At 42.2% G+C, this 13,894-nt stretch overlaps 2 protein-coding genes across 7 annotated transcripts in view; one reads left to right on the forward strand and one right to left on the reverse strand.

Annotated features, from left to right (window-relative positions):
- Positions 1-274: 274 nt before the first annotated feature.
- bcat1 (branched chain amino-acid transaminase 1, cytosolic) lies at positions 275-7,507 on the reverse strand. 2 transcript variants are annotated; one of them, XM_068716759.1, is made up of 10 exons: positions 7,478-7,507; positions 5,664-5,858; positions 4,889-4,999; positions 4,663-4,782; positions 4,399-4,559; positions 4,152-4,294; positions 3,784-3,869; positions 3,553-3,693; positions 2,653-2,727; positions 275-335 (listed from the first exon to the last, which is right to left on the reverse strand). In XM_068716759.1, exons 1-10 carry the CDS (start codon positions 7,505-7,507, stop codon positions 297-299), a joined length of 1,101 nt encoding a protein of 366 aa, XP_068572860.1. In that variant the 3' UTR covers positions 275-296. The 2 variants fall into 2 exon arrangements, with proteins under 2 accessions (XP_068572860.1, XP_068572861.1); XM_068716760.1 differs by lacking the exon at positions 7,478-7,507 and having other exon boundaries at positions 4,399-4,599; positions 4,661-4,782; positions 5,664-5,774.
- Positions 7,508-8,704: 1,197 nt separating this feature from the next.
- The window catches only part of lrmp (lymphoid-restricted membrane protein), a 30,323-nt gene continuing 25,133 nt past the window's right edge, over positions 8,705-13,894 (forward strand). For all 5 annotated transcript variants that reach the window (XM_068716925.1, XM_068716928.1, XM_068716929.1 and 2 more), the window contains exons 1-4: positions 8,705-8,778; positions 9,640-10,364; positions 11,418-11,528; positions 12,420-12,600. In XM_068716925.1, coding sequence (XP_068573026.1) covers positions 9,695-10,364; positions 11,418-11,528; positions 12,420-12,600 — 962 coding nt within the window. In that variant the 5' untranslated portion in view covers positions 8,705-8,778; positions 9,640-9,694. The remainder of the gene's footprint in view (positions 8,779-9,639; positions 10,365-11,417; positions 11,529-12,419; positions 12,601-13,894) is intronic.

Raw genomic sequence — 13,894 nt, forward strand, 5'->3', positions numbered from 1 at the left:
CTACTGTAAGCTATTGTGCACTATTGCATGAGACATTAGCCTACTTTTGTTAATTATGTTGGACAGTTGTGTGCTTGTCATCAATTTAAGCTTAAAAGGGGGCAAAGTGGTATGACACACTTGCCGCAGAGCCAGCATATTGCAGTATAACTACAAATATTGCACATACATTGTTATATATTGTTTTCTTAGTAATGCGAGTGCACAGTAGCCTTTCGTTGTTGCATAATGGTATGACCTTCTCGTACACATGCTAATCATTGAGAATGTGTGTGTTTCAGGCCTCCTCTTCACCGCTACACCAGGAAAGTCCAGTCGCTGGGCGTGCGTCCATACTGTAAGGGAACAAAGGTGATGAAAAGGTCACAGGAGAGTCCTCCGGGGAGCCCGACAAAAATCTCACGTCGCTGAGCACTAAACTTCTCTCGCCCTGCCCGCCGCTTAATTGCGAGCAAAACACAAATCAAAAAGTGAAATCAAATATCCGTGAGCAAATCTGCAAACTCAGCCACCGACGGAACACAACACAACAGAGCAAAAGGAACTAGAATAAAAAAAAAAAATCAAAACAAAATGTTCCCCAATCCGTGACAGCCGCAGAGGCAAATCCAATTATTTGTGTCTCATGTTGCAAATTTGTTCTAATGGTCGAAGTGAGAAAGTAAATAAGCGCCTGCGAAGGGGAAACAAAAGAATGTGATTTCTAATTAACTTGAAAGAGGAACAGCAGGGCGACTTAGTAAACCCATCTTTCATCTGCTGCCTCAGACCACTCGTTTGTTTGTGGCACAATGTTGTCTTCAAGAGGGGCGGGAGGAGGAGCGCGCGTGCGTTGGGGGGGAGCGGATAACACCGCACTGCTTCACTCCAAATGAAATGTCAACAGATTTACCAGCGCTGCGGAAGGAGCACAGCATTTTCCAGCGTTTTGTCGATTTTATTGTTCATTAAGCTTCACCCCCCCCCCCCCCCCCCCCCCCCGCGCTCCACAACTCTTCCTCCTCCTCCTCCTCCTCTCCCACTTGTTCGAGGCTTCATTTGCAGTATCTTGGCTTTGAAGATCACAAAAGGCTGAGGCAATAATTGGGTTTGTGCAATTACAGCGAGCTTAATGAGAGAATTCAGGAGTTTGTCTTGCCCCTATCTCCAACTCTCCACGCTCCACCATTAGGCCGGCAACCGTCTCTCTCTCTTTGTCTCTCCTCCCTTCTCCCCCTCTCTGAAGCACTGTCGACTTAGGGAAGATGTTATCGGATGTAAAGATGTGGTTAACACATTGAGAACACACATCACGCATGCACACGAGGCCGGGCTGATGGAGAGAGCAGATATGCTAATCGCCTGACCAGAAACACAAAACAACAAAAACACAGATGCAGCACAGAAAGTAAACAGAGCAAGAGAAAGGGAGACAAAAGCAAAAGTCCCGAGTTGAATGAGATAAGACGCGTCAACTGATCAAAGTGTTTAGAGGACATTCAGGAGATTAGGAAGATTCAAAAAATGAAACCCAAAGGGCACTATCTGCTCGTGTCATTTGGACGTGTGAGTCTGCAGCGCCACTAGTGTAAATCCAGTCAAAGTGATTCATAATCAGTTTGTCAATCGAAACAACTAGGCAAGGGTACACTGGCTTTTAATTCTGAAAGATTTATGAAAACGTTGGTAAATCAGAAATTCCAAATCTTTTTGCAGATTCAAATCATATAGTCCAGCTTAGTTTAAAATGCAAAAGTCTAACTAGTTCATTCAGCTTGACTGTGTTCAGTTCAGTCGTTGATTCTAAGCGCTGGCAGAAGAAGCAAGTAAAAGTTCTGCAGTTCTGACCCCTAACTGGAAAGGGGGAACGATTTGGTGTACGCTGTACCGAGACCTCAACCATATGTGGGCCTTTCCAAGTACAAGTGAGAAAATAAGGATCACATTCAAGCTCATCACGCCCCTACTAATAATAGGCTAATTACACAGCACAATAACAGAAAGTCAGCGATACATAACATGCTCATTAACACAAATTGAGCCTTCAGCAAGGAACATTATGAATCTCTTTAAACCTGTAGCGCTGCTAACCACTGTAGAGGTGTCGTGTTTGTCGGCTATGTACAATATTACCAAGTCATTACTCACTACCTAATATGATAATTCACTTATTATGTACTTGCAGGCAGTGGATGTACAATGAGGACCAATGTTTTGACTCAGACAGCAGTCCAGTAATAAAATTATGGAGACGCAAGATAAGTTAATATTTGGAGGAAATATTTGTTTTTGTTGGGTCGTGCCTTTCTTCGACCATATTTTCAATTTAGTGAGTAAACATTTCTATTCATTTGACTTTTTTTTTTATTGGGCAGAGATGTGACAATATAAATGTTCTAGGCATTGTCATATGGCACTAAAACTGCTGTCACTTGCACTTCCATCTCCTACAATCATATCACTGAATACTTAATTCAAGTTACCTATTAATTCATGGAAATAGAGTCCTGAGGGTGACAGGAGTGTAAAGAACACAGATGTTCAACCAGCTGTTTCTGAGAGGGGGAGAAACATCTGTGGGATGTGTATGTGTGTGTGTGTGTGTGTGTGTGTGTGTGTGTGTCTGTATATGTGCATGCAAGCATGCTTCGGTGTGTCTGTGCATCTACCAACCTGTATATCCGTAAGTTCCTTTGCTATCCGTGAAGCCAGCTGTGACTTTTTATCCTGACAGGGGATGTGTAAGTCCTGAGACAAAAAAAAAAAAATGTGATCGTTTAATCGGCTCTGAGAATCGACTTGTTGCAATATAAATCATGAGAACATAGAGAATATAAAGTAAACATATTACAGTATTAAGCAAGAAGCCACAGGGTTCTTACAACTTTCTGAAGATGAAACTGTCCATGTGGTCACAAGAGACCCACAGCCTCAGTCTTCAAAGCACTAAGCTAGTAAAAAGTTTAAAACTATTCACATGCAGTACTTTGTAATACAGCAAAATATCTTTTTAATATGAAAGAAGTCATCCATTAAAGATAGCATAACTTTTTTTAATGGTTTTATGCTTTATTTCGTGGCCAGGAGCAGTCACTTCCTGTAGTCTGGTCGTCACTATGAGATTACTAGAAAACCAGCGGAAATCCTGTAATCCTGTATCCATGTAACAAATGTATTAATTTTACATTTGAACAGTGCTAGGTTAGCTGTTTCCAAGTCTTTTTGCTAAGCTAAGCTAATCAGGCTGTGGTCTGTAGTTTAATATCTATCGGAGAGATACGGCCTACCTCTCTGAGAGTGGTACAAGAAAGCTAATAAAAGCACTTTTGAAAATGTTGAACAATTCCTTCTAAAGCATACATAATAATACACATAAAATATAAACTATATAGAGTACACTCTGCAGTTGATTTCAATTAGTGTCCATAGCTGTGTTCATATTGAGATTAGGCTACATGAAAAAAAAATGAATTGTTTCGGGAAAATGTTTTCCAATTGAATTAAATATGCAATAGTAAACTGGTAGACTGGATTATATACAAGCAATGTGTCTGCTGCTTCTCTCTCTCTTACCTCTCCCTGGTAAACAATGTGTCCAATGGGACAGATCATGCAGGCAGTACCAGAGCCAAATACCTCTTTGACCCGCAGCTGCTTCAGAGCAGAGCACAGCTGGCTCATGGTCAGGTAGCGCTCTGTCACCTTAAACTCCCCCTGGGCACAGAGGGACCAGAGGAAATGTGATGACTATCTTGGAATATTTATCCATGCATGTTGACCTTTATGGTTTTTGGTCTCTCTCACCCATTTCCTGGTCAGTTCCAGGATGCTCTGTCGGGTTACACCTGGGAGTATGATGCCATCCAGAGGTGGAGTTGCAAGTTCCTCCTCTGTAAAATAATAAAGTAATAAATAGAACAAAGTAAAACTACTGCTATTACTGGAGATCCTGTATGCAATTATGTTATAGTGATATTGTTCTGTCAATCTGATCTGTAAAATGTTTTGTATCTGAAGCACATTACTGTTTATAACCTTACATTGACAGTGAATATTATTTGCATCCGTGGTTCACATGGAAGTTGAAACATTAACCCCTTTGACCCCTTTCGCCTACAGCAAAACACAACAGCTTGTGATTGGCCAAGTGCGGTTCTGGTCGTGCAACTGACCTCCATCCTCATTGATCCAGTGCAGGAAGATGTTCATGGTGCCTGCCTCGGTGATCTGGTGGTCCTCCCCGTACAGCCACAGCACCTGCTGGCACCCATGATCCTCTGCTTCATACTGGGCGAACAAAGAACACCCATAGTTTCTGCAGAAAAAACAAAACAAACAGTAGTAATAGCGCAAATAAGTGCAATGATTGATTATCAGTGAATAAAAACTAAAACATGAATGCAGTATGCGCCTACTCACCCTCCCATCTTGTAGTTTCCAGTCCCTCCTTTCCAGGCCCGTGTGTACTTTGGGTCGGCCCACAAGGACAGACTTTCTGCCTCACTGTTGAAGTAAGAGCCCACTCGACACAAGATCACATACAGCAAGGCATTGGCAGCCTTCTTCAGACCCAGAGATTGCTGCCGTGGGCACGTAAACACATGAATATTAAATGTAATTTAATTAAAAAGAACATAACCACCTGCCTCCACATATACTGCAACCCCTCACTATCCTCCTTACCTCAGTGCCAAGAAATGTCGGTCTGATGTACAGACTGGCTGAGTCTGAGTGAGGAACCCAGTCCTGGTCGATCTCTACCAGTCGCCTGATGCACTCCAGAAACTCTGACTGATCAAAGGCCTGGAGGAGGGAGGGAGTTGGAGAGAGAGAGAGAGAGAGAGAGAGAGAGAGATGAGCAGAGAGGAGGTGGAGTGGGAGAACTACTCATTCTTCACATCCATCTTACCGGAAGGCAAGCTCTCTTAGCAGTGTTGGACATGCGGTTCATGTTGAGCATCGGTCTGAAGAGACGCAGTTGGTTGTCGTCCCCACGGAACGCCTTCAACCCTTCAAACAGCTGGCGAGAAGAGAAGAGAAGAGGGTTGAGATCACTGAGGTCATGAGTTCCTCATACATCCACCCCATCCAAGTACATTCCTCCTAAAAGTATTTATAAACTATACTACTTTAGGAAACTAGGAAATGATTAGGAAGTTACGGGCCCATAAAATAAAGCAGGTTTGTTTCCCAAAACCAAGATCTGTTCAAAACCCTCTCCATGCTGCCAGGTATGCAATTCCGATGGAGAAATACAAAATGATTTATTTATTTAGTAAAGGTAGGTTACCAGGTTGCTAAAAAAGTAAAATTCCCAGAAACAATAGGACCTTGTGACCTCAGTGTTCTCAATGCTAGTTACTGCCCTGGTTGAGAATCTAATTGAGTTTGGTTTCTGTGTATTCAAACAACCATTATGCATTTGGTGCAATGTGATACAATGCTTTAAATACATACAATAAATACATATTTTGCCAGTTGTTCCCCTTCATATTTACTTCATGTGTGCTGTAACTAGTTAGATCTTTTTCTGTTTTGAAAATGCTGAAACCGTACTCCTGACTAAACTCCTTATACCGCAGTATGACCAGTCAAGTCAGCCTCCTGACAGAAAGCAGCAGGAGAGGACATATCAAATCCCTTTTAGCTAAAAGGTATAAAAGGCTAGTCTGAATGCTTCCTGCCTGTATGCCATAGTGTAGTGACGAACAGGCCGGGTGGAGTGACAGGTTCCCAAAGGGCTTAATGAGCGGAGCCTGCCAGCCCTCACTCGCACTCCACTCTATGGTCAGCATGTGGTCAGTGAAGACGTTCCCGAAGGCGGCCTCGTCCCGTTTGGTCTTTGGAGTGGAGGACAGCTCTATAACCAGGTCAGCTGCCTGGTCACAGGACAAGAACAGCAGAGAAAATAGTGACATTAAAGGAAAAGGTGGACATGAAACATTGAGGTCCCCGAGTTCTCCATTCTGGACAGACAGACACAGCACCTTTACTTCGGCAGCATCTCCACAGATGGCTATCAATCCAAATAAAAAATCAACCCTTTTTTAATTAATTTAGTGTGCCTGCTATGCAAAAAATAAGGGGGAAAAAATCAACTTGTTGCCCGTTATTCTGATTGTTTTGCAATATGTGTTTGGCCAGCAGGGATCGCTGTCTGACAGGCTACTTCATAGTCTGCTGCCAGCAACATGAGCCACAGTCCACAGTGACCCACCAGACCATCCACACAGTCACATGACTGAGACAAAGACATACAGACAGGAACTGTAAGGAAAAACATAGAGCTACTTTATTTAGATCTGCAGTCAAGCTGTCTTTCTCAACTACCCCTTTTAGAAGTCACAGGTCATGGTTAGATACAGAACAGAATGGCATCGAATTAGCATTGAGGGATTTTACCTTTTACCTTTGAGGCGCTGCAGTAACAGCAGGTCGAGAAATATTATGTGTCATATTTATCAAGAACAAGCGGCGGCCTCTCCTGCTGTTCGGCTCCACAGAATTTTCTGATCCTTCCTCTGAAGAGTTTTCCTGGTCTGCCATTCAGATTCTTTCTCTGTTCCACTTGGTTGGGATTAGACTGGCTCTTTATCCCCTCTCTCCTGGTGCAGATAGTTGTTTGCCCCATAATCCCAGATTACAGTACTGGAAAGTGGCGGGCGACCACAGTACAACACCGTGTGAAAGAGGTCAGAGTAATGCAAAGATGTTTTCCTCTGTAATTTCTTTTGTCGTGTTACATCAAACGCCCACATGCATATTAATATACTTGTTTCATTGTTTAAAGTTCCTTTTTCACAAGTGTGTCTTCTCTGCTAATGCTCGTCTCCAAAATCCAAAATCCTATGCGTCTGAGTGGGTGTGTGTCTGCACATGTCCACCCTAATCTCTACCTGAGCCTGCTGTCTGCTGCATTCAGGGTCAAAAAACAAGCAAAGCTCCAGCTACTTAGCGTGAGCTGGGAAAGTGGATTCTGCTGAGCAGGCTGCACCAGGAGGAACAAGGAGTACAGGAGTGGACGCTGGTTGCATCCTTCCCCTAAAAAATGGCGACAGTACAGACGTTATTCTGTTTAAAAAGAAGTCAAGAGCTAAATGAAATGGTTTAGAAAAGGCTCACACAGATTGACAGCATGTGGACTTTATTTTTTTTTTAAAGCGCTGGAATATCCTTTGGATTAGTTTTTCATGTGTTTACTGTCACAATAAGAACACTGTTGGATGACTGTGCCTCTCGAGGCCTTTCAGTGCTGCTCCTGGCACCATGAGGGTAAGAAGCAGTGCTGGAGTATCTTCTATGTGGAGCGACAGGGAGGTTTTTTAGGTGTCAGGAAGCCAAGGAATCATCAAGATGCTGCAGCTGGAGCAGCTACTGGGGGTATGTGCTCTTAAATCATAACGCCATTCAGACATCAGGCTTCACTAACACCTATTGAAGTTTAGCACACCATGTATTCTACAAACCAAACATCCATTTGAATAACTCATTTCAGTACCTTAAAGCTTGGAACACTGCCGTCAGCCATTGAGATGGTGGAAATGTAGCTGCTTTCCTAAAAAAAAAAAAAAAAATAGACTGTGCACTCTTTTCTTCAATAACAAACTCAAACATGTACTAATCGCTTAATTAATGGCAAGCCTCAAAAAGTTTACATTGCCGAAGGAACGTGTTACCTAAGGGGTATAAAATTGATGAACTGGGCTGTGAGCCAGTTTTTGAGCACTAAACTTCCAATCCTTGCATCACAACAACATATTGCAAACCTATTCCTATTAAAAACACATCTGCTGTAGAGACCCTATGGGCTCTGAGTATTGTACATTTTGGTATTTCTCTAAGGCGACGCAATCAGCAAGTATGAACTGAATGTGGATCTAGGACTTTTTTATTGATAATATTATTACAGCTCTGATTTGTTTTTGCCAAAGTTATTGATTTCGATGATTTTATACTTTGTCAAATATCTTTTTAAATGCAGGTGTCAAGAGAAATAGGTCTTGTGGTGGAATTACTGTATAGCATTGCTCTTCACAAACTACATATGGCATTACATATAGGGTAAGGGGTGACACTGCATGATAATTTATCCACCAACACTCATGCACGCGTAATCTAGGAGTCAATATTTTTGCATAAATTACCTTGGGACTGGGAGAGACGTCTGACACAGAGGTTGCTGGTGAACGTTATACCGTGCACCTTCACGTCTTCCCTGCTAAACCGCTTACAGTTTAGCTCAGGTTGAAACCAGTCCCATTACCGTGTTGTCACGACAACAAACGTGCAAATTACCCCTATTAATATTTCAACACCCCTGGCATGGTGTCACTGAACTGCTACGAAGTACGTCAGCGGCTCAATGGCAGTATCCCTGTCTAATAGGGTGTTTGTTGCTTTATTTTGTCATGTTTTTCATATATTCCACTGCAATATGGAACTTTCTGTGTGTGTGTGTGTGTGTGTGTGTGTGTGTGTGTGTGTGTGTGTGGTAGGAAGTCGGCTAGTTGTAGTTGAGACACTAAAAGGCACAAACGACTTTTAATTGACTGGAGTATGAAAACGTACAGTATGAAGTTCACCCGTAGCCTGTTACATTGGGTGCAGCGTTCCCTTCAAGCCGCAGGGAGGAGGTGTTGGCTTTTATTGTTTAAAGTCGTGAACACCCACCAGGTTTTTTTTTAACTATTTCTGTCTCGAGCGAGTTTCAAACATACCTGTGCGCGTGCTCTCTTGTGTGCGTCTCTACAGTTAGCCAAACATTTCGTCGTGGATATTTGCTCCCACAAGCTTTGCGAGGTAAAACAACCTGCTAAATGCTATTTGTGAAAGTAACACGAAATATGTTTGTTTTAGACTTGGTGTTCAGCTGCATTATGTTTGTACGGGGATACGTTTGCGCTCGAGTTGCTGACCAATTAAATAAAAAAACCTGTATTGTTAAATTAGCTGTCGACACTTTTAGTGTTGGCCTCTAAATCTTTTAATGCTTTCGTTTTGCTTATTTCTTTCTCAATAGGGTAGCTTAACCTGAAAAAATACTGTAATGGAATTAATTGTGATATCGAGTTTACATTTTATTTCTAAAGCTAAAATTAGAAATTTAAATATATTTTCTGAAATACGACTGTTTGAAGTTCTCTTGAAATAATTACCTCGTCTGTGCACCTGGTGCTTTAGGTGACGCTTGAATATTGACCACATTTGCGTAATTTGTTTTACGTTAAGAAAAGGGGATTAAACCCGTTTGCATGAACAGTAACTTCTTTGGACTCCTATCACCATGTTGTGCCTTTATTGAACTGTGTGTGGCTCTGGCAGGTTAAAGTTGGATTCCCCATTCATCCCGCTCATTGTTCATATTGGGCTCCTCCATATTGGTCTCAAATATTCCTAATTATTCTCTGTATGCCTGACATGTATCTTGTTCCACCATTGCAGCTTTACCTGCTGATTTTATTGCCTCTAATCTTGGAGTTAGTCCAAACAGTGAAAGCAGTTTAGTCTGAATGTGCTAGTTATTCACTGCAGGAGAGGTGTTGTTCATCTACCAACAAATAACACTGGGTTTTCTCATTTTATATTTTTATATTTCTATATTCCTTTGTCTCAATTCAACCAGCAGTTAAACAAAACATTTTTTTCTGTTTCTCTCCTCAGACTTCAGCCTCTCCTCCAGCCAGGAAGCCAGCTCTGCAGCCCTGCCGTCAGCAGCATGGACTATTACACGCCCCAGTCCAATCGACGCCACAACCCTGTGGACAGCATCTGTCGCAAACTGCAGACCATTCAGTGGCGCGGTGACCGTGAGCCCAATTCGCCTTTTCAGATTCCAAAGCTCTCGTCCAGCAATTACGACAGCCCGCAGAGTGGCCTCCGGCACAACCTGGAAACCATCCTGAAGAAAGGGGTCCTCCACAGAGACGAGGGGGAGAGGGGGAAGGTGAAGGGGAGAGGGATGGGTACTGCAGCTTCCCAGAGTAGCAGCATGGTTCCCTCTGTCCCTCCGTCCATCCCTTCCACCCCAGCATGCAACCCCTCCACGCCAACTAACGTCACGTACACCATCACTAGCACTCTAGGTGAGAGGAGAAGTGCTGATGGGAGTGATTTAAGCCAAGTCAAGACATGGCAGAGGTATTGCTCGACGCCATCGGGCCTGTCCAAGGACTCCCCTTACTTTACGTTCACACGAGGACCACAGTCGGTGCAACCCGAGAGCGAGAGGCCGAGCAGGAGCCCTCCTCTGAGTCGTACGTTCACCCCAAACCACAGCACCCTCTCCTACAACCTCAACTTCTGCTCAGCAGACACGGGGAACTCGACGGACTGTGAGCTGTCCTACCCAGCTCTGGTCGTGAAAAGACTGTCCATGGGAGATGGAGGTAGGTAGGAGCGGCTGCTGGCCGACTGCGGGCCGGCTGGGATGTGCAGGTTGTTGTAGCCGCGTACTTGCAGCAAACACAAGAAAGATAAAAATGTGAATTCACAAGCTTTTTCCCAGAGTTTACAGCCACATGTAGTGGCCTTCATCAACAGATGGAGATTTTCTGTTTGCTGAGCAAACTCCCTCCACTGATGAGGAAAGTGAGATGAGGTTGAAAAGCTTGTAAGTTAAGTTCAGTCTGCTGTGTATTATTGGCCCCAGCAAGACATGCTTGAAAAGATGATTCCTGGACATACGTTTTAGGTTTGTGTCTTGGGAGGGAAGTAATGTTTTTATTACCCCAAGTTGGATTTTCCAAACAGGGAATCTGGTGATAACTGCTAAATAGTAATAAAAGGCCGAAGAAGTTTGAAAGCAGCTTTATTAAAAGGAAGAATAAACAGGTTTACTAAGAACTAACAATTCAGGACAAAGGCTTACCATGATCATCTCAAAGGCCAGTCGTTTAACCTGGAGAACCAAGTTTGGTGCAGAGGTTTCTCATACAAACAGAAAAGTCATGGACTCCAGTAAGGCTGCATCACCAAGCAGGCAAAGGCAGCAATTTCCAAAGGGCTTCAGGACTCCATCGGCCTCATTAGCGCCATGCATCCTGCTTTGTTTTTTTAGAATTGATGCATTTGGATCTGTCTTTTCTTAAATTCCTTTTTTTTCTGTTAATGGCCAGATCAAAACCTATATTCTTTCAGTTTTGTGCTTACATGTTACATAATCATACATTAAAACATGCGATCAGGTTGTCTCCCAGCTTAAAAAAAACCGAAGTCATTGTGTGTGAAAAAACAAGAGTTAATGATGGCCCAGTGGCTAGTTTCTAGTTGTAGCTCCAAACTAACTTATTTATGTAACTTTGTAACAGAGAGTATCTCTAGTCATCACACTGTTACAGTTGTTAATGTGTCTGTCTGAAAATGCATCATGTGCTTGTCTTGCTACGCAACTCAATGCACTCTTTGTTTGGTTTGTGTTCATGTTGTATATTCATGCTCAGGATCCTCAATGACCTCTGAAAACAGGAAGGAGAATATGGCAGAGATCAGCCTAATCTGTGAGGAGAATCTGCTCGATACCATCTTCCATGCCTGCGACACCCAGCGCCGAGGTACGCGCACACAAACGCACATGGTCATTAATGGTTGGCTCCAGCATTTCAGTCTTCCAGCTAGCTGAATGCTGCAGCCTAATTACTAATTCTAACTTGTCGTTTAGTATGCTATTGTATGTTTTTCTGTGTATAAGGCAGAAGTAATTCCCTCAGCTCCCAACAGTCGCACAGTATCAGCATTGTCTGCGTCTTCCTCTTGTGTCTCCTAGCATTGGCAACACAATCTCTTTTATTTAAGTTTTCTCATTGGTTGAGAGTTCTTTCTATTTGAAAAGCTTGTCTGCAGCAAACCATCTTGTGCAGATAGAACATATGGGATATGTTATAGGACGGGGCATTTTTTTTTTTGTAATATTTTTTATTTAATTTCTTTACCATTTTTGAGATTTGCTGACTCTTCTGAAGATTGTGCTGTTCAGGTGATTTCTTTCTATCTACCGCATTCCTATTTGGGTCTATTTAAGAAATAATAAAATAAAAAATATGGCTTTTTCCATACATGGTATTGAAATTGAAAAATAAAATCAATAGTAGTCAAAAGTCAAAATAGTACCATATGTAAACCTGTGAAAATAATAGAAGATACAGTACATGGAGTATTGCCAGTGAAGGAGTTTTGGTGAGATATTTGATAGATGTGATCATCTAAAGTATTTTTGTCAGAGAAGAGAACACTAGTCCACTGTTAAGACTACTGTTGTGATTACAAAAGAAAAACAATGCTGAAGAGCTTTTTGAAAAATGAAAACGGCATTGAGAAATGTGTGACACAGACTGAAATAAAACAAGTTAATCATAATTTTGACTTTTGGTTATTTCAACTAAACAAAACATTTAGGAGAAGTGTGCTTATACTGTATTTTCTTGAGTGTCTCTGTCATCTTCCAGGTAGAGTGTACGTGTCTCACATTGTGGACTACCTGCGGCACACCACCAGTCGCAGCTCAGAAGACAGCGGACTAGAGGACCTTTGCAACATGCTGGATCCAGAACACAAAGACGTCTCCATTGACCTGGACACGTACCATGCCGTCATGAAGGAGTGGATTGATGACTGCCGCAACAACAGGTACCGAGAAGCCGAAAAATATTGATTCCTTAGGCATATGATCCTTTATTAAGAAACTGGAATTTTCAGAGTGGTTAATTTGGTGAGTGAACATCCTGGAACAAAGTCAAGCTTTTGTTAGTGTACCTATTTTTAAATTGTTGAAGTTGAAGATTTTTTTTTGCAATTATGACCAGATTCCACTTCCAAAAAATAATTTCTTAGGATCTTTTTGTGTTTGCTTATGTTGTAATCAAGATCTGCACTATGACTAAATTAGTCGCTTAATTTTCCCCACACGTTTGTTCTTTTATTCTACACATTTGTAGTTGCAGAGTTGCAAAGATGGCTTGTACCATCTTCATCGGTCCTGTGATTTCTTTTTAGCCTTTCACGAAAGAGCGACTCATATATTCTGTTTGAGTTATGCAAGTAGATTTGTGTAGGCGGATTATGCATCATATGAGCATGTTGTTGAGAATGTGTCAATTATAGTTTCAGCTGTGTGCATCTCCATTTAACCAGGACTCTTTTTTTTCTTTTTTTTTTCTCAGAGGAAATTCTGCGTCACACTCTCTGCGCTCCGTCGGGTATATATGAAAGTGCATTTGACACATCCGAAGTAGTAAGACATGATAGTAAGACGGTGGATTTAAAATTGAAAGTAAAAAAAAAAAATAGAAGTAATGAATGAAATTTATTTATTGTCATATACATTTTTTACACATATACTGTGTGTGTGGGGGTGGATGGGGTGACTGTGGCTAAGTGGAGAGCAGGGCTGTCTTTCAATCAGAGGTTCAATCCTCGGCTCCTGCTCAACTAGGCTCATGTCAATGTATCTTTGAGCAAGACACTTAACCCCAAAAATTGCTCCCGTAGCTGTGCCTATGGTATATAGGTAGATACTGAATTGTAAGTCGCTTTGGATAAAAGCGTCTGCTAAATGACTGTAATGTTATGTGTATATTTATTTATCTCTTATGCAAGTGGTCACTTTTTGACAAACCTGGTGGAGATGATGCTTCTAAGCAGTTCTGGTGTTTAAAATGTGGCCTGATGTGTGGGTTGAACATAAAGCTGGAGACTTCAGTCTTTGAAGGGCTGCAACTGCTGCGATAGACTTCCTCTTGTTACTGACGAGACTAAAGGCTCCCTGTGTCAACTGTGGATGAAGACATGCTTAAAAATAATAGTTGCTGACCACACACTAGTATAACTGTCAAATGAGCAAGGACTGTGCTCCGGCCAGCAAGCTCTTTTTGCAGTACGGCCTGGGTCTGTTTGTACATCACGTAGAGGAAGAGTTTAAGAC

The sequence above is a fragment of the Cebidichthys violaceus genome, unplaced genomic scaffold, assembly GCF_023349555.1.
Source record: "Cebidichthys violaceus isolate CVI_PGR_0920_01 unplaced genomic scaffold, fCebVio1.0.p SCAF_21, whole genome shotgun sequence".
NCBI lineage: Eukaryota > Metazoa > Chordata > Actinopteri > Perciformes > Stichaeidae > Cebidichthys > Cebidichthys violaceus.